This window comes from Globicephala melas, chromosome 2, assembly GCF_963455315.2.
Source record: "Globicephala melas chromosome 2, mGloMel1.2, whole genome shotgun sequence".
Taxonomy (NCBI): Eukaryota; Metazoa; Chordata; class Mammalia; order Artiodactyla; family Delphinidae; genus Globicephala; species Globicephala melas.
The window spans coordinates 134,878,837-134,898,737 of NC_083315.2; the positions used below are offsets into that span (position 1 = coordinate 134,878,837).

Here is a 19,901-nt window from a genome sequence, read left to right on the forward strand (position 1 = left end):
TATTTTCACCAAGTCAGAATTCTTTTTTTTGTCTGTTTTTTGTTTATTAACAAGATAAAGTTTGAGGGTTTTAAAAAAATTAATTTTTATTATTGAAATATAGTTGATTTACAGTGTTGTGTTAATTTCTGCTGTATAGCAAAGTGATTCAGTTAGACATATGTATACATTCTTTTTAATATTCTTTTCTATTATGGTTTATCACAGGATATTGAATATAGTTCCCTGTTCTATACAGTAGGACCTTGTTGTTTATCAAGTTAGAATTCTTAAACTCTCTTCCCAGTGTTCATTTTATGCCTCTGTTTCTTACCTGTTTGTTAATTCATTTTGATCCCCCCTTAACTAAATTGTAGCTCATAGATGAACCTTCTAATTCTCAATTTCTTTATCTATAAAAGGAAGATAGTGATTCCGACCCTGTAGAGTCTGCTGTGAGGATTAGGGCATAGTAGAAGCTTAATAAGTAATAGCCAATTATATCTTTGGATAGATAAAGTTAATTTACTGTTGTTATTATCTTATTATTCTCCAGCATCTAACAGTGCTATGATAACAGGTAAATCTTTTGTATTTAGTAGTTAGATTAGATCCCTTTTACTTTTGTTTCTTTGAATTCTAACAGTTTAGGGTCAGTCTTTGTTTCCATTAGCATTATTTTGTCTAGTACGATTAATGTTATAGAGAGAGTCTTAGCTTTGTCATTGTCCTCAAATTAGGTTTTAGAATTTTTATGTAATATACTAACAGAGATACAACTTTTGTAGTATCTGCTCTCTTGCACTCAGTGAATGATCTATTCAAATGCCATTTTTGGCAAGTATAAGACATTTCATATCTTATAATTACTAAATCCTTATACTCTGACTTTTTTTCTCTTGGCGTGCTGTAGTATACACCTTGAACCAAAAATAAGCTTAATATACTATACACACACCAGTTAATTATTTCACTCTTATCAAAATGCTAGAGTCAGTGTTCAATGTCTTCAAATTATGTGTTCTTTAAGATGATATTTCTAACATGGAAGTTATAGAGGAAACTTTTTGTTTTTGGCCGCACCGCATGGCGTGTGAGATCTTAGTTCCCTAACCTGGGGTTGAACCTAGGCTCTTGACAGTTAGAGTGCAGAGTCCTAACCACTGGACTGCCAGGGAATTCCCTAGAGGAAACTTTTTTTTTTCTTGCGTTATGCGGGCCTCTCACTGTTGTGGCCTCTCCCATTGCAGAGCACAGGCTCGGGACGCGCAGGCTCAGCGGCCATGGCTCACAGGCTTAGCCGCTCCGCGGCATGTGGGATCTTCCCGAGCTGGGGCACGAACTCGTGTCCCCTGCATTGGCAGGCGGACTCACACTGCGCCACCAGGGAAGCCCGAGGAAACTTTTTTTAATCAATTTATTTTATTTATTTATTTATTTATTTTTGGCTGCGTTGGGTCTTCCTAGCAGTGTGCGGGCTTCTCATTGTGGTGGCTTCTCTTGTTGCGGAGCACGGGCTCTAGGTGCGCGGGTTTCAGTAGTTGTGGCTTGTGGGCTCTAGAGCACAGGCTCAGTAGTTGTGGCGCGTGGGCTTAGTTGCTGCGCGGCATGCGGGATCTTCCCAGCCCAGGGCTCAATTCAGTGTCCCCTGCACTGGCAGGCGGATTCTTAACCACTGCGCCACCAGGGAAGCCCTAGATGGAACTTCTTAATGATTTTGATAATCAGGGATGTCATGATTAAATAGGTCCACTATGTTGTCAAGTTTTCTGTTTGTCTTTCAGAAAATCTTGAGAAGTTATATGGCTCAACAAACTTGTATAAAGTACTCAAATACATACCTTTGTATAGTTTTATGAATTAAAAAAAATTCTTAAAAATATTTTTTAAGAGAAACAGAGAAAATTCTGTTTCTCTTTGTTCACTTGAAGTTGGAAGGGGTTCGGTTCCTGTGAAAAAATGTAAAACGCTTATTTGTACCACAATTGACTTTGGTCCTTACCTTATTTCTAACCATGGTAAAATTGTGTTGAAGTGAGATTAATTTTTTCCTTCAAAAATCTGATATATTTTCAAGGTGAATATTTTAGAAAAACAAGAACTCAGAATGTTAAATTGTTGAAATTTCTCATCAGAGCATTTTGATTTGGGGCTGCCATTGATTAATAATAAAACCTTGTGGAAAAGATTTTGTTGCGTAAATTTGATATTAGTGATTTGTCTTATAGTCTCATTTTCCTTCCTCACATCTCTACCACTTAAATGTGGTGTATATAGTGTATATGTGCGTGTCCAGTGTCACCGTCTTTGCTATTGTAGGCATTAAGGAAAATTGGAACTTTTAAGTTTTATTCTTTAGCATACTTATGGACATTAATAATAACATGAAAAATTATTTTAAGTTTGGTATGATAATTTCATGATTTTGAATTTTTCAAAGAGCAGTGGTTTATCAGACTCGATGACACCATATAAATCATAATTGTGATACAAATGTTTAAAGCAGTGTTAATCAAGTGTAGATTGGTGATGTAATTGTTGGAGGATGTTGTGTTTTATCCTGTCATTGTGTCTGCAGGTGGTCATTAATTTCTGCATCATTGACAGTGTATAACACAGATGATTTTGCGGAATCATTATGGTTCTTTAAATATGTGCACCAGGAGCTTTTAATATTCTCTGCATTGTCTCCTGCATGTAAGAGAACCTAAACTAGGTGTCTTTAGTCTAAGAGAAGGAACTGACTGAGGTGGATAAATATTGAAGAAGTTGAGTACTCTTACATAGTTAAGTTTCTACCGTGAAAAAAGTTTATGATTCAAAGGCAAAGTTTTTGCTAATAAAGCAGCCCTTTAAAAAAAATTCAGGATTGTAATTATATAGGTAACAAGGTAAAGATTTTAAGATATTAAATCAAGATAATGTAGAATTTTCCTTTCTTAACATTAATATATTCTGTTAAATTGGAAAAATATTAAAAAATTGGAAAACATGTAGAATTATAAAAATTAGGATTAAATCTTAAAATAATAATCACTTTTGTTTATGTATGCTTTCCTGTGTATGTGCTTTTTCCATAATATATATAAACATTTGTTGATGTGTATATGCATTTTAAGTATCAGAGGTAAGGATTCTGTCTTCTTGTATTTTATTTTTTCAAAATGCTGGGCATCAGATATCTTCTGAAAAAATTTTCTTTGTGAATATTAGATGGTAAAATCAGAGTACCTTTCTAGAAAATTAAACCTTAGGGAGGGTAGGAGAGAGGGAGACGCAAGAGGGAAGAGATATGGGAACATATGTATATGTATAACTGATTCACTTTGTTATAAAGCAGAAACTAACACACCATTGTAAAGCAATTATGCCTCAATAAAGATGTTAAAAAAAAACCCTATAAAATTATCAAAATAATATATATAGCTAGATATATGAAGAGCATTGGTGGTAAATAGTTAAATTCCTTGCCCCCATTTTCTTGAAATATTTACACATAGTTTCCAAGTAGTATTTCTTTTAAATGTAGTAGAAATAAAAACTTGAGAAAGCTTCTGTGCAATTATGACTTATTTTTTAGAATTAAAAAAATTCTCTTTCTGGTGTTTAAACTTTTATTTCTAAACTTCTTGCATCCTCCTCTAGCAAAAGAAACAAGTTGAATCTTATGACTTTAGAATTTGGCAGCCAGTACTTCTGTTGTATTAGGTTATCATGCAAATAAGTAGAAGCAGTAGAATGAACCAACAGCATTACGAGCAGTCAGGCAGTTTCTGGACATTAGAGATACTCCATTGATAACTGTTGCGAAAAAACCCATAATACTTTTTTTTTTTTCTGTACGCGGGCCTCTTACCGCTGTGGCCTCCCCCGTTGCGGAGCACAGGCTCCGGACGCGCAGGCTCAGCGGCCATGGCTCACGGGCCCAGCCGCTCCGCGGCATGTGGGATCTTCTGGACCAGGTCATGAACCCGCGCCCCCTGCATCAGCAGGCGGACTCCCAACCACTGCGCACCAGGGAAACCCCTACTTCTTTTTTTTAAACCAGGTTTTTGCTCGTTCTTCTAAAATTAAAGGTAATTTAATATCTGTGCTTTGACTAGGTTGCTCATGGTTTAAGAAGGTCGTTCTGTAGTGATAGAGATTGAAAAAGTGAATGGAGACACTTAAGCAGTTTGGGGCAGCCCTTAACCTGTGTTTGTTTGGTATCTATAGAATGAAAAATGTGTGTAAATTTTAAAAGGTTTTGAAGCGTAACTAACAATGGTTCTTAAGCTCCAGGTAAATAGCAATAAGTGTGCATAAATTCTCTGATATTTTCTGCCTATTGCAGTGTTTGATGATGGTGATGAGAGAACATTGAGACGTACCTCACTATGCTTAAAAGGAGAGAGACATTTTGCTGAGAGTGAGGTAGGGTAACATGGATGGACTTTTAAAATTGAACAACAGCTACTAATGTAGAAGCAAAAAGTGATTTAATTTGTCTGTTTCTTATCCAGACTCTTGACCAGCTTCCATTAACAAATCCAGAGCATTTTGGAACTCCAGTAATTGCGAAGAAGACGAACAGAGGAAGGAGGTCCTCTCTGCCTGTGTGAGTGTTTTCATGTACAGTAACATTACAATTATCACGACATTAAATAAGTGGTTTTTCTACGGTGGTGAAATTTGTTTGGGTGGCCTTTCCACAGCATCTTGTATCCTTGTTTTAGACATTTTACCCTGAGTAGACTTTGTTCTTTATTCTTGGACAAAGTAATAGGAATAATGATCTCAACCCCTTTTTAAAAAAGGCTATTTTTGTTTTGAGTTACTTTGCCAAATTCCTTAATTGATAGGATTATTTTGCTATGTTATGTGAGTATATGTGTTTTCTTAGCCTTCTTATTTCAAAAACATTTCAAGTTTAAAAATTGTAAGAATAATACAATAAACTTTCATATACTCATCATCCAGATTCACTAAATTATTAAAACATTTTGACACATTTGCTTTATCATTTCCTGTCTTTATATACATATATTATAATTATTTTTTATTTAATAATAATTTTAACTGGCTGAACCATTTAAGAGGAAGTTGCAAGCATCATGACTTCTTACCCCTAAATAGTTTATGTAAGAACAGGGACATTCTCTTATATAATCGAAGTATGGTTATCAAATTCAGAATAGATAACATTGATAGAATGCTATTATCTGACAATATATAATACATATTTCAGATTTTGCCAGTTGTCCCAATAATAGCCTTTATACCATCGCCTGATTCCAGGATTCAATCCAAGATCATGCATTGCATTTAGTTTACGTGGTTCTTAAGTCTCCTTTAATCTAGAAAAGTTCCTCAGCCTTTTTTTGTCTTTTCATGACAGTGACATTTTTGAAGAGTACAGGCCAATTGTTTTGTAGATTTTTCCTCATTGTGGCCTTGTCTGATTGTTTAGTTATCCAGATAGGTTATCTAAATAAACCTCCTGATGTGTTTGGTGAGATCTTTTCCTAACCTGTTGGAGAATTAGAGTTATATTATCTGGAACCTGGCATACATAAAAAGTGGAAGGGCAATCTCTTAAACTGTATTTGGCACAGTGAATACTTCCTGGTGATATAGGTTTTCTGTCCCAGCCAGTGGTTGGCATGAGAGTCTAAGTCCAGGTCCTCACTGATGTAGTGAACTGGACTCAGAGTTACCATGGACAGCGCAGGACTACCCCTTTAGGGCTAGGGAAGTATCCATTTCTTCAATTCCGACTTGAATGAAGAGGCTACTACCCTGGGGTAATGACTGTATCAAAAATGGTTGATGGTAAGATTATGATAAAGTTATTCTAACTTTTAGTAACGAAGATGAAAAAGAAGATGAAAGTAGTGAAGAGGAAGATGAAGATAAGCGACGTCTCAATGATGAATTATTAGGAAAAGTTGTAAGTGTGGTATCTACATCTGAGAAGAGTGAATGGTATCCTGCTTTGGTAAGTATGGTTTCTTTGCAGAGTTAATTAACCATTTAAAGTATTTGTTTAACATGGATTTTAAGAAAGCATTTAAAATATTTTGAGAGTGTTACACAAATTTAGTTTGGACTTTATTGCAAAATTGAGCAGTCCTACTCAGGTCCCACATTCTTCACTGTCTTCTTTTGTTATTTCCTTTCTTTAATTCTCTGTAACCAAGTATTTATTGAGATCTTTCAGTTTTTCCTTCAAAATGTGTCCAGTGGTCTGTGTTTACTCTGTTCCCATCACCTTTTTCACCTGATGTATAGTACCTACCACCAGCTTCTCTTAACTTGATGCCTGAATGCTTTCTTTACTAAATTCAGACTTATTTTCTAGAAGTAACTTTTATAGAGAAATTTTAAAACATTGATTTAATCATGATAGTCCCATTCTCAAAAAAAAAAACCGGCACTGACTCTGCCTAGTGAATCAGTTCTGCATTTTTAGATGGGTATCTGTGGTCATCCTTAGCTTTTAGTTTGTTTCTCATTTTCAGTGTAAGCTGTCTACTTAGGCTGTTTCTTAACTGCTCCCTGTGTAAGACACTTCACTCCTCCAGTCCTTTACCCCTTAAATCAATTAGTATTTACTAAGGATTTGCAGTGACTTCAGCTTTGCTCTAAGCTCCTTAAGAAAAGAAAGAGGTATGAGACATAACACATTGCCCTCAAGGAGTTTACTATACACATCTCAAAGACTGTGTAGTAGTTAAATATTATACAGTAATTTAAAAAACTTTTGGTGCAGACACTGGAATAGGACAAAGAGTTTTAGGGAAAGGAAGGGTATACCTAAGCTTTAGAAATGGCAAATCTTGGGTAGGTTGGTAGAGAAAACTAACCTTTGCTTACTTGGGAAAGGAATGAGAAGGTATGGGGAAGAGAATTACTTCACAAGAGGAATCAATAGTACTTGGTAATACCTATCTCCCTTTTCTCTTCTTCCTACTCCTCTCTTAAATATGTCTTAAGGCTCAGCTCAGGTCCTACCTTTCCTGCAGATTCTCCCCTAACCACTTTAACATAAGTATGCCCCTTCTTCTCTGAGTTTTGATATCACTTATATCTCTAATAATAATTTTGGCACAAAATACCTCCCAAATTAGGTTAGCCTCCTTTAAAGAACTGAGGCCTTTTTTTTTTTTTTTTTTTAGGTTTCTATGTGCATGTAAATACATTACTCAATTCCTGTGTAGTAGATTTACTTCACATAGGAAAAGTCTGAAAATCCTTTGAACCTTTCAGTTGTATAGGCCAACAAGTAAATGGGTTTGGATTCAGAATACTCAGGTCATAATTTGTCAAGAGATTAAAAAAAAAAACCTTTATTTACTCAACAGGTTTATCATTTCCCAGGTAATAAAATGAAAGATGAGTAAGAGTCAATGTAAGACTCAATCTTACATTTGATGATTTTAGTGTACTGCAGAGAATAATCCAAGTAACTGTAATATAAAATAGTATACATTCAATATTAGGACTTCTTGTCCTGAGACCTTGCATTTATTTGAAGGAAATCCAAAAAGAAAAAAAATAAAAAGCCTTCATGAAGCTTTTGAGCTGAGCCTTGAAGGATTTAAAGTTAGTTAGCAGAGCTTCACTAGAGAACTTTCTTAGAAGAAACAGAATAAGTAATAGGAAAGAAGGGGGTTTGTTCATGAAACTATTTGCTCTGGGAATTCATTTTGGCTAAATATTAGATGTGAATAGGGGCATAATAGGAAAGAAGACTGGGAAATAATTTGGATTGAGGACAGAAGGGTCTTTAAAATTTCATCTAAAGAATCTGGACATAGTTCTGCATAGAATTTTGCAGAAGAGTGACATTATTTGAGCTGCATATTTAGGAATGTTAATGACGCAGTGGTATGGTGGATGGATTGTTGTTGAAAGGAGTGGAGGTGATAGGAATCAATTTGGAGGCCATTAGAATGGTTCACAGGTGAGGTAATTAAGCCTTGGGTTCTGTCTACTCATCCTTTAAGACTTACCTTTAGCCTTTGCTGCCACACATGTTCCCTTCCCAGGTCTGGTTAAATCTTCCTCCTAGGTGTTTTTATTGATATTTTATCTTATGCCTAGTTGGTATCACTGTACTTAGCCTTCGTTATGTTTTTTTTGTATATCTTTTTGTATTTACCCTTCCATTTCAGTGTTAGCTCCTTGAGGGCAGACACAACTATATTATTAGTCTAGTAATTACCAGCACCTAACAAACAAAAAAACATTTAATACCATCTGATGTTAAAACAGCTGATACAACTGCCAAGAATTTTTGATTGTCTGGACATAACACTGTTTAATATGATAGTCATGAGCCATGTGTGGCTATTTAAGTTTAAATTGTAATTTAATTAATATTAAATAGAATTAAAAATTCAGTCTCTCAGTTGAACTGGCCACATTTCAGGTGCTCAGCCCCATGTGATTCATTGCTGCTATATTGGTCAGTGCCGACAGAGAACATTTCCATCATTGCCTAAAGTTCTGTGGTTGGTGCTCGATTACCACAGGGGGCTAATGTTGAGCAGGTACAGTTCAGCAATTTATTAGTAGTCTTTAATGTTTTTTAAATATTAAATTCTATAAAGAATATACAGAGATTGGTTAGTTACAAATGTTAAGACATTTGTTATTTTTAAAAGTTAAGAAATTTAAAAGTTCTTCATTCAGATTTTCTCTGACTTGTTTAAATACTAAAAATTGTACATGCCTTGGTAAGAATGGGAACTTAGGTGCTTATTTTAACCAAATAGCCAGATTTCAAAATTGATCCTGATTTAAGTGCATTTAAAAAAAATAATAATATGGCATGTCTTCATCATAGATCATACATTTTGTTTTTTGGACAGTAAATGAGTTGTTATTATTTGGCTTAGAATAAATCCTAATATTTTTAAAGTGGTCACATTATGGTTTATATTTCATTAATTATTCATTTTAATATCTAATGACTGTATATTAAATATCTAGAAAGCCAATATGCTAAAGAAAAATTATAAGGCAATCTTTTGTAAGTAAATTTATTATGGTATGGAAGCTGTTGACAATGAACCTATTTCTTGTCAAATATAATCATTTCAAGAAGTTAGGGGATCCAGAATTGTTATTTGAAAAAATATATTCTTTCTTTGAGTAGGGAAAGTAGTAATCAATCTGCTTTTATTTTATATTTCAGGTAGTATCTCCCAGTTGTAATGATGATATCACAGTGAAAAAAGACCAATGTTTAATTCGGTCATTTATCGATTCTAAATTGTGAGTAATGAATCACTTAATAGTGTTACATTGGGAGAAAAAAATGGAAATCAAGACTTTATTTTTTAAAATTTAATCATTTCATGAACTGAGAAGTTGTTACCTAATATGTTTTGACTTTTTTGTAATGTAGGTTATTTAAAAAAAAGTTTTTTTTAATAAATTTATTTTATTTTTGGCTGCCTTGGGTCTTCAGTTGCTGTGCGCGGGCTTTCTCCAGTTGCGGCGAGTGGGGGCTACTCATCATTGTGGTGCGCGGGCTTCTCATTGCGGTGGCTTCTCTTGTTGCGGAGCACAGTCTCTAGGCACACAGGCTTCAGTAGTTGCAGCACGTGGGCTCAGTAGCTGTGGCTCGCGGGCTCTAGAGTGCAGGCTCAGTTGCTGTGGCGCATGGGCTTAGTTGCTCCGTGGCATGTGGGATCTTCCCCGACCAGGGCTCGAACCTGTGTCCCCTGCATTGGCAGGCAGATTCTTAACCACTGCACCACCAGGGAAATCTCTAAAATTTTTATATAAAAACTGAATAACAGTATTTGAGAATAATATTTAAAAAGTTTTAAAATAAAGCATAGTATTGATTTTCTTTTTAATTGTAAGAATTCTTTTTTTAATTTATTTTATTTATTTATTTATTTTTGGCTGCGTTGGGTCTTCATTGCTGCGTGCGGGCTTTCTCTAGTTGTGGCGAGCAGGGGCTACTCTTCCTTGCAGTGCTCGGGCTTCTCATTGCGGTTGCTTCTTTTGTTATGGAGCAAGAGCTCTAGGCGTGCAGACTTCCAGCAGTTGTGGTTTACGGGCTGTAGAGACCAGCCTCAGTTGTTGTGGCGCATGGGCTTAACTGCGCCACGGCATGTGGGATCTTCCCGGACCAGGGCTGGAACCTGTGTCCCCTGCATTGGCAGGCAGATTTTTAACCACTGAGCCATCAGGGAAGCCCTAATTGTAAGAATTCTTTATTTTTATTATGTGTACTATTTCATATTATAAAACATGAAATTTACTTTTAATAGAATTTATATTACTAGAGTAATTATTTTGACTTTTTTTCTGATTAAATGTCAGATTTTGAACTCCAATAAAAATTAATTTAATAAAAGGTCAGAGTTTTAGAAACCTTCCTTCACTTCAACTTTGCTTTGTTTCCAAAAAATGTAAAATTATGTATTCATTGAGTTGTGATTCTCTGTGAAAAATTTGATACCATAATATATCTTACAATGATAAAAATATTTTAGTGTTACCATCTATTAAATTTTTCATACTGAACTGAATAGTAAATTTGAGAAATATGAAAGATCAAAATAGACACTATAAGGAAAATACCATGCTGATATAAATAAACTACCCCATATTGTAGGTAAGACGGTTGCATAAATTGAAATATTACAAATGTGAGGCTCTCAAATTAGTGTGCTTTGAGTATGTGAATCTTTAGAATTAAGATACTAGCTTTGCCTGTATTACCTCTTGCCCTTTATTAAGGATTAGGATATACATGGTCTTTTTAAAACAATTTATAAGTAAAATAATTTTGATTTTGAGATTTATATTTTCTGTGTGTTAACATGACTCTTTAAGTGATAATTCTTATTTAGTAATGGTTTCCCTCCTATTTATTTTTCTCTATAATTAGTTATTCTATAGCAAGAAAGGATATCAAGGAAGTAGACATTCTCAGTCTACCTGAATCTGAGCTCTCTGCTAAACCAGGTAAAATAAGGATGAATCAATTCATTATTTCATGATGTGACTCTAAATGGCAAATTTAGTGACAAAAGCAAGACTGAATATTTTCTGGTGCCATTTTAACTGTTTAGAGTTGGTATCCACTCTTTTTTTTTTTTTTCCCCACTCTTCTTTAATGCCTTTTTTTAATATCTAGATGAAGTATTTGACCTTAATTCTTTGTATGTTTTATCACTAACATTTCTGACAGTATTCCCTAGAGAAAAATAAACATTAATATAATATTATAACTTATATGTTCAAATTTACTGTATCATTTTAGAAATGACAGCTGAATTTGAATCCAGATCTTCTGACTCTGAATGTCATGGCTTTGTATTATTCTGTGGTGCTAATTCCATAACAACTGCTGAAGTACATTTTTACTTTTAGGGCTGCAGAAAGCAAGCATCTTCTTAAAAACTAGAGTTGTTCCTGATAATTGGAAAATGGATATAAGTGAAATCCTTGAGTCATCCAGTAGTGATGATGAAGTTGGCCCAGCTGAAGAAAATGATGAAGAGAAGGAAAAGGAGGCCAAAAAGGAAGAAGAAGAGATGGTAGGTGAAATTTCATGTTTGTAACATATGAAAACATTTCAATACTCTAAAAATAATACCTTCATATATTTTCCCTGTGTTTAAATTCTTTATATTATTTGTTGCTGTCTTTTTCTAGCTCAGCTTTATTTGGGGAAGGGGGAGCTTTCTGGCTTTTAGCTTAGTGGGCAAATCAGAACTAATTTTTAGTGGGTAAGAGATTACAAAGAAGAACTTTTCAGGTTAAATGAGCAGCAAGTGCAGACTTTTTTTTTTAAATAACATCTTTTCCAAATAACCAAGGAGGAAGGAAATGTAACTTTTAGGTATATTACATGTGTTAACTCATTTAAATTATTTCCAGATGGAGTAACTGTTATTACTCTACTTTAGAGAGAAAAGTGAGGGTCAGAAAGATTAAATAACTTTCCAAAGATGACACAGCTCAAATGTGGAGAGCAGGGATTTGAACACGGGTCTGGTCTGTCTTAACTTTGAAATTTCACCTCTTTCAGACATTTCACAGTATCTCAAGGATAATGAGGATTAAAAAAATCCTATCTAAATGGAAGAATATTTCATTTGGCAGTTGGATAAATCATAGAAAAGATTTAGATTGTATTATAGGTGCTAATGGTTTTCTTTGTAATATCACTGTGTTGTTAAGAATGTATATGTAATTGTAGGAAATCATTCATGAAGTACCACATAATTGCTTTCATGAATATTGCTGTCTATTTTTTCAGCAGTGTTTTGTCAAGTGGGATAAACTGTCCAGTATAGTTTTGGTTGTTATGAGGTAAAGGGGCTTCGGGGCAGACAAAGAGAATGAGTTTACTGAAAAAGACCTATTTGAGCATGAAAAATATTTGCTTGGAAAATGTGGAATGTTTGTTTCTGTTTTACATACACAAATAAGAATTTTTGAAACAAAATGAGTGTACTTGTATGTGATATAGGGCATAGGGTGTTTCTTCCCTTTTACTTCCCCTGCAGTATTTGGCTTTTTGCACTCTGAAATCAGAATGGCGGTTCATACTTACAGGCTGCCTACAGAGTTGCCATAGTAACGGGCTGTTGGTTTTAAGTGAGCATGCTCGGAAAGACAGGAAGGTTTTGCAGAGGCTTGGCGGGTTGCCAGTGGAGGTTTGCCAGATGCTTTGAAATGGGCTGTCTTTCTTTTCCTTTCATGTAATGTCTGATTTTTATGTGGAAGAGAATGTAAGTAGTGCTGTATAACCCTGCGGATGCTATGCCCTAAGAGGAAAAGCAAATATTGCAAGTCAGACTGAAAAATGTTCAGATACTGTACTGATTAAGTAGAAGGGGAATCTAACCATTTTACATGTGAAAGAAAATGCAGCATATAGGTAAGATTTTTTTTATATATTACCATTTTGATTGCCAGAAATGAGGTTAAATAAGAATTTTAGGTATTGATGATTTGGCTGATATGGTAGGACTCGTAACCAAGCGTAATTGTTTCATGTAAAAGAGACAGTAGGAGTCTATTTTTAGAATATCAGAGGATGAAGGCTATTTTTCTGAAACATAAGATAGAGTTTGAAATGAAAATGACAGTTTGGAAAAATTTTGGGATTTAAAGTCTAAATATTAAATGTGATTTTTGTATTTTATCTGTATTTATTTATAGATTATATGTTTTCAGGGTAAATAGGCCACATTTTCAGGGTGTGAACTGTTGGAGTCTGGTTTTGCTTTTTTTTTTGAATTAACATTGAAACATTGAAGTTAGGATCTTATATTGCCAAATACTGAAATACATAGTCTCTTTATTTTTGCTAATACTTTTGATTTGTATCCCTTTCAAAATGCATTTTCCCTGATCCCCACCCCCCCAAAAAACCTGAAATTTTAAACAAAGAGGGTTAAAAAGGCTGAGTAGTAAGGGTAGAGAGTATGGCTGTAAAATAGTAAGTTGTAAATAGTGGTCTTATTATAGCTATTAATTTTGTAAAAGTCATAATGTTTTGTTTAAGCTGTGAGTAAATGTTAGTAAAAAAGAATGAAGAGCAGAGGCAAGCTCTGTTACCTATTGTTTGCAGGTAGTAAGTAAAGAAATTTAAAAAGGTAAGGACCTTTGTAAGGATAGTATCTTCTTAAAATGTATTACTTAAATTATGAACTGTTAAAATTAAGTGAACCAAGATGCTTTTCATCTACTAAAGAAAGAAAAGCACAATCGCAAAATGTAGTCATTGATTATATGATTATTTAAAACTATTTTTCAGATATTCGTTTTCATGCATATACTTCATTGAATTACCTAATAGAAACTAATTTCCTCTTTTTCTCTGGCTGTACAAGTAGATTTTCTTTAGTGAGATTGGGTTGCTTTAGAAAAAGAAAAATCAGCTGCATTTCTTGCTCTTGGATTTAAGATTTAGATGCTGAATCATTCTAACCTGTCTTGGACAGTAATTTTTTAAAATTTGATATATTGTAAAACTGAAAAGCAGTTTAATCTATATTTAGCAAAGGAAAAAAATGGATATGGTATAAAATGAATTAAAATCTGATAAGCCAGGGCCTACCTGGCTTAGTCATTACAGGCCTTTACTATATAAGTGAGGCTAAGCTGTTATATTTACATTACAGATCATATTCTTCCCAAAATGTAATTATGCTATGCTTTCCATGAGGATTTAATGTTGCTTGACAATGATCAAAAAGATCTTTTATAATATTCTGTAAACCACTGTAACAATACTTCAGCCAGCCATTTGGTGTTTGTAAATTTTATGCAGTAGAATCATACAAGTGTTAGATACTTCTGCAGTACTAATGGGCAGTGCACATTGTTTTTATATTTGATACTTTGAGTACCCTAACATAGCCTTAATCAGGAGATTTGAGACTTACTGTGGAGGAGCATCTTTTATACTTAATATTATTTTGAATTCCTAAGCATTGGTAGTTCAGGATTTGAGTACAAGAAATATATTTCATACTATTACTGGGTAGGAAGAGACTTGCGAGTCTGACAGGAAGTAGGTCCTACCTATATTGATGACTCTACATTTTAAGTCATTGATAATTATATTGAAAAAGGTTCTGGAGAATATTTTTGTGGGTATTACTTAAATGTCTTTTGTTAGGACATTTTTATATTAGAAAAGATATTACTGAATTTCCTTTTGAGCTTTGAAATTGATTGAAAAGTTCATGTAAACATAAACAATGATGTCAGGTATTCATTTACTCCTGACTTATATTCACTTTGGATGAATGTAGGAGAGTTGTCTAAGGGTAAAATAAATAAGTGAATGTTTAGAAGACTGAATATCAGGTGGGAATTTGACTAGTCTTAGTTCTTTTATCCTTTTGGTTTGCTATAGGTAGGCTTATATGTTGGACCCTTTCAAAAATCTCCTCTAATTTCATATTTAGTAATGACAATTAGAATTTAGTGAATTTTTATAAGAAATACTCTTTTTTTTTTTTTAATTTTTTGGCCTCTCCTGTTGTGGAGCACAGGCTCCGGATGCGCAGGCTCAGCGTCCATGGCTCATGGGCCCAGCCGCTCTGCGGCATGTGAGATCTTCCTGGACGGGGGCACGAGCCCGTGTCCCCTGCATCGGCAGGCAGACTCTCAACCACTGCACCACCAGGGAAGCCCAAGAAATGCTCTTTTTTTTTAGAAGTATTGACACCCATTTCTCCAGTCGTTGAACTTCTAGGGATCACTGTTAAATTTAATTCCTAGGATTACATTCTCCTATTATAAAAATCATAAGTGCTTGAACTTTTTAATTCATCGAAATGTGAGGGTTTTTTTTTAATGTTTAAATCAAGTGTTTTTTGTGTATTTATGCTTTTTTGTAGATCAACCATAAAGGCATTTGTTAGTAATCTTTCAAGATCACTTTGGGTATAAACCTATAGTAAATGCTTGATAACTCAGGAAAATCCTGTTAAGTCAATAAAATTTACAGAAAAATTTAAAGGTAATATTAGTATTTTAGGTATATCTAATAACTCCAGCTGCCAATCAGGTGTTTCTAAGCAGACCCTATAAAGCCAACCTTCAATGAATAATTGAGACTTTAGCTTGCATTCAAATGTAATAACTTACCTGCTAAGGTCTTAAAATGTAGCCTGTTAAATAAGCAAGCAAAAATGTCCTAATGTCTTTAGCAAAGCCTTTCTTCACAGTGTTAGCATAAGACTCTAACCAAATTAGGATCACCTCATCAGATTAATGAGGATTGCACATTTGTACACACAAATACACCTACATTTTAATGTACTTATAGAAAAAGGTATTTTATAGTTGTGTTAGTAAGACTGATTTTAAAACCTTAGATTTGATAGCATGTGAACCACAGCTTGATGACTGAAAGTAAGATACATGTACCTTTTAAAATGGGGGGGGGGAATTACTAATTTGTTATAGGCAGGTTGTTTGTAAACTGTTCTGTGAAATTATAAAACAGTGTCTTACCACATAATGAATATATTAGGCATGACATGTGGTTTCTGAAATTTTCTGTTTAAGTGTACACAACAGAGAAGAATGGTACCACTCTAAATTTCATGATGAACAAATTTCACTGGGCCTTCGATACTATTGGTCGGTTCTCAGTTTCTATAATCTAATCATTATCTCCTCCATTAAGCCAGCAACGCTACCCCCACTCCACTCACTTTGGAAAGAAACTAGGAGCTTCAAATTGGGAGCCAGCTCTAAACCCCACCTGCCTGCTCTCCTTCCCTTAATGTACAATTGATAGTATGTTGTCCTCTTCTGTAAGATGAGTCCATCTTTTTAGGCTCTGGATCTCATTCTCTTCTTTCTTGTCTTAGACTGTGAAGTATCTCTTTTCTTTCCAGCATCTTTAATCTATTCCTTTGTGTTGTAACCTTCTAACCAGCTTTTAAAAACATGCTTACATCTCTTCCAACCTTCTAGCAACCTGTCCAGATTCCTTCCACCAACCCCTCCACCTTATGGCCAGATTGCTCAGAGGTTTATACACCGTTCTATTTCCTGACACTACCACCCTGCCCCCCGTTCACTCTTAATTCACTGTAGTGCATCTTGTACTTCCACCACACCTAAAACAACTTAACTAAGGTCACCAGTGACCTCCAACAAATTTTTGTCATGATTTCATTTGACTCCTTAGTAGGCATTCAGCATCTTTGACATGCCTACCTTCTTAAATCACCTGACATACATGACATTGCATTTTTTTCTGGTTTACTTCGTAACTAAATGATGTAATGACTCCAAATCTATATGTGCATCAAAGATGTCTCTTTCTTAACTCCAGACATTTATATTAAAATTCCAATGAGGATTTCTTCATATTTTGTAAGTCCTCAAACTCTGTATGTGCAAGACTGCACTCATCTTTTCCCCCAAACCTGTCCTTAACCTGTTTGTTCCTAATTCACTTGAATAGAAGCACCATCCACCCAATTACTCAAGCTAGATAAATGGAAGTCGCCTTAATCCTCTCACTCTTGCCTCCCTATCCAATGAGACATCAGATCCTGTCTCTTCTACTTACTTTATAGCTCTCAAATTTGCCCACTTCCTTCAGTTCCTACTCTCTGTCACCTTAGTTCAAGCCACTCTTCTCTTTCACCTAGCTAGACTGGTGCAGTAGCAACTTGTTCTTTCCATGTCCATGCTTTCCCTACTCCAGTCTGTTCCTCTGTACCGCATCGAAGTAGGTTTTTTAAAACTAGAAATATAAAAATGAGATTCCTCTTGGAATAAATTAATTTGGGGGCACAAAAATAAAAATAAATACCAGTCATTGACAATAAAACTGTGACTAAAATCAGCATGTCTTTAACTTCATGGAATTTATTGAGCACTTATAACATGTTGAAACTTTGAGGACAACAAACATGAATAACCTAAACTAAAAAAAAATCTCAGCATTAACACCTCTCTCTCACTCTCCCATGCTCTCTTTTCTCTCTACTTCAGGGGGAGGGGTCATCTTTCCATCATCAGGTGGCAAGACTAATTCAGGCATTGATCCTCTCTTTGTGGACTGTGACAGTAGCTCCCCTTTCCCTTCCAATCCATCAAACTCAGAGAACTTTTAAAAATACAAATCTGACCTAATTCCTCTCTAGCTCTCTCAAACCTCACATCTACCCAGAGTGTCCAGTTCTGATTCTCTAACATATCATTACAAAGTCCTTTCCTAATCACAGCCTGCCTTTGCAAGCCTCATGTTTATGCTGTTTGCTCTTGTTCCCGGGCTGTATGCTCTTCACATTCTGAGGCTTTCCCTACTATTACCACCATCACCGCAGCCCCAGCAGAACCATTCATCCCCTCACCTTGCTCCTGTATTCTTTTATGTATTTTACAACACTTACCACATTTTGTCGAATTGGCTGGTTTTACATTTCCACACCTCCTGCCAGACTTGAGGGCCAAAAGTTTTCTGATTTGAATTGCAATACTTTTGCAAAAGTCTGTGATTCATGGTAACTATCAAAAATGCTTGAGCTGTATTTGAAGACATAGTGTCCAAAGTCAGAAAATACATAATCTAGTAGTAGATAGATATACAACTACTATAATACTAGGAAGTTATACTCCTGCTAACTAAAATTGTAAGTTTCTTAAAATTATGATCATATTCATGCCTCTTCTATATTCTTAGCCCCCTTCCCTGCCCTGGCATTACTGGGTGCATAGTTACTCTTCACATCCTTGACTAAAGAAGGGAAGAAGGCTCATCAGCAGTCTAGTGGGCTTCACCTCCCATTATTATAGCCCTATCCCACTTCAGAACCCTTGAGGGACGGAAAACCCTCTTGGCTCCCAACCGGGAGAGAGACCCTGCAGGTATTGTGATAGCAAGCGCCGCTCCCATACAAAAGTCATAAAGGCAGAGTCTTTGGAGTAGTTGGAGGCATTTTCTACCATGTGCAATTTTACTCTAAGGTGACTAACAAGACAGCTGTTTTTTTAAAAAAAAAGATTGTGAAGAATTACTTATTGTAAGAGATTAAGCAGTTTTGAGTTTTGCAAAGACCATCAGGTAAATTTAAAACTTTGTTTATAGCATCATCTTTTTTTTTTACTCGAAATAAATTTCCTTTCAAGCAGGCAGTTGTTTTTAAGTAGAATTCTTTATTCATTTATATCTTGTTTTTACACATGATAACTGCATTCTGAACTTAAAATTTTATGGCCATAGTTTCTCATGGTACTTAAAACACTCTTGACATCCACTAACTTTTAATTCCAATGAATTTAAACTACCAATTTTTATCTATAAAACTATATTCTTAATCATTAAGAATTTCTCAAATGTTTGGTAAAACCTTAATAAATACCTTATTTGCAATTGATGGGTTCATTTTGTTTACTTGCTTTTGGAAGAAACTTTGATTTCAAACCAGTGCTTTTTAAAAACAATTGCTTTTACATATACTGGATACAACAGTCTTCTTTGAATTCTGTAAGATCATAAATACTAAAAATGAGGTGTTAGTCTGAGGAGAGACTGTTGTGATTACGAGGGACAGGCAAAGCATAGACCCAGTGTGGTATAAGTTGTTTTTGTTTTTTTCCCCATACCAGAAGTCCTTAAAATTAGTATCTGAAATGATTCTTAGGCTACCAGATTACTCTTTTCTTGAGTTAACTCATTGGCAGTTGTTTTCACAACCTTGTAAAAGCAAAATTTTTTAATGCAGTTGGGAAAAAATTGCCATGTCTTGATCTGAGTATTTAGTAAAGACCTCTATTAACTCTGTAGTGATTATTAAGTCTGTATGTATATTGCTAACTATTAAGTCTGTATATTGCTAATTTTTTTTTTTTTTTTTGCGGTACGCGGGCCTCTCACTGTTGTGGCCTCTCCCGTTGCGGAGCACAGGCTCCGGATGCGCAGGCTCAGCGGCCATGGCTCACGGGCCCAGCCACTCTGCGGCATGTGGGATCTTCCCGAACTGGGGCACGAACCCGTGTCCCCTGCATCGGCAGGCGGACTCTCAACCACTGCGCCACCAGGGAAGCCCGTATATTGCTAATTTTTGAGGCTTACTAGAACTTCGACTTAAGTTTCTTAAATTTTGTTAAACTGAAAGTACTCCGATGCTACAAGTCATTTTTTTTTTAAGAAGATATTGGGGGTAGGAGTTTATTAATTAATTAATTAATTTTTGCCGTGTTGGGTCTTCGTTTCTGTGCGAGGGCTTTCTCTAGTTGTGGCAAGCGGTGGCCACTCTTTATCGCGGCGCGCAGGCCTCTCACTATCATGGCCTCTCTTGTTGCGGAGCACAGGCTTCAGACACACAGGCTCAGTAGTTGTGGCTCATGGGCCTAGTTGCTCTGCGGCATGTGGGATCCTCCCAGACCAGGGCTTAAACCCGTGTCGCCTGCATTAGCAGGCA

The 19,901-nt window shown here is 35.3% G+C and overlaps 1 protein-coding gene across 1 annotated transcript in view; it reads left to right on the forward strand.

The window, feature by feature from the left end:
- Positions 1-19,901, forward strand: part of ARID4A (AT-rich interaction domain 4A) — a 57,128-nt gene that overhangs the window by 10,452 nt on the left and 26,775 nt on the right. The window contains exons 6-11 of the mRNA XM_030855107.2: positions 4,313-4,392; positions 4,482-4,576; positions 5,824-5,956; positions 9,161-9,240; positions 10,874-10,950; positions 11,359-11,525. Coding sequence (XP_030710967.1) covers positions 4,313-4,392; positions 4,482-4,576; positions 5,824-5,956; positions 9,161-9,240; positions 10,874-10,950; positions 11,359-11,525 — 632 coding nt within the window. The remainder of the gene's footprint in view (positions 1-4,312; positions 4,393-4,481; positions 4,577-5,823; positions 5,957-9,160; positions 9,241-10,873; positions 10,951-11,358; positions 11,526-19,901) is intronic.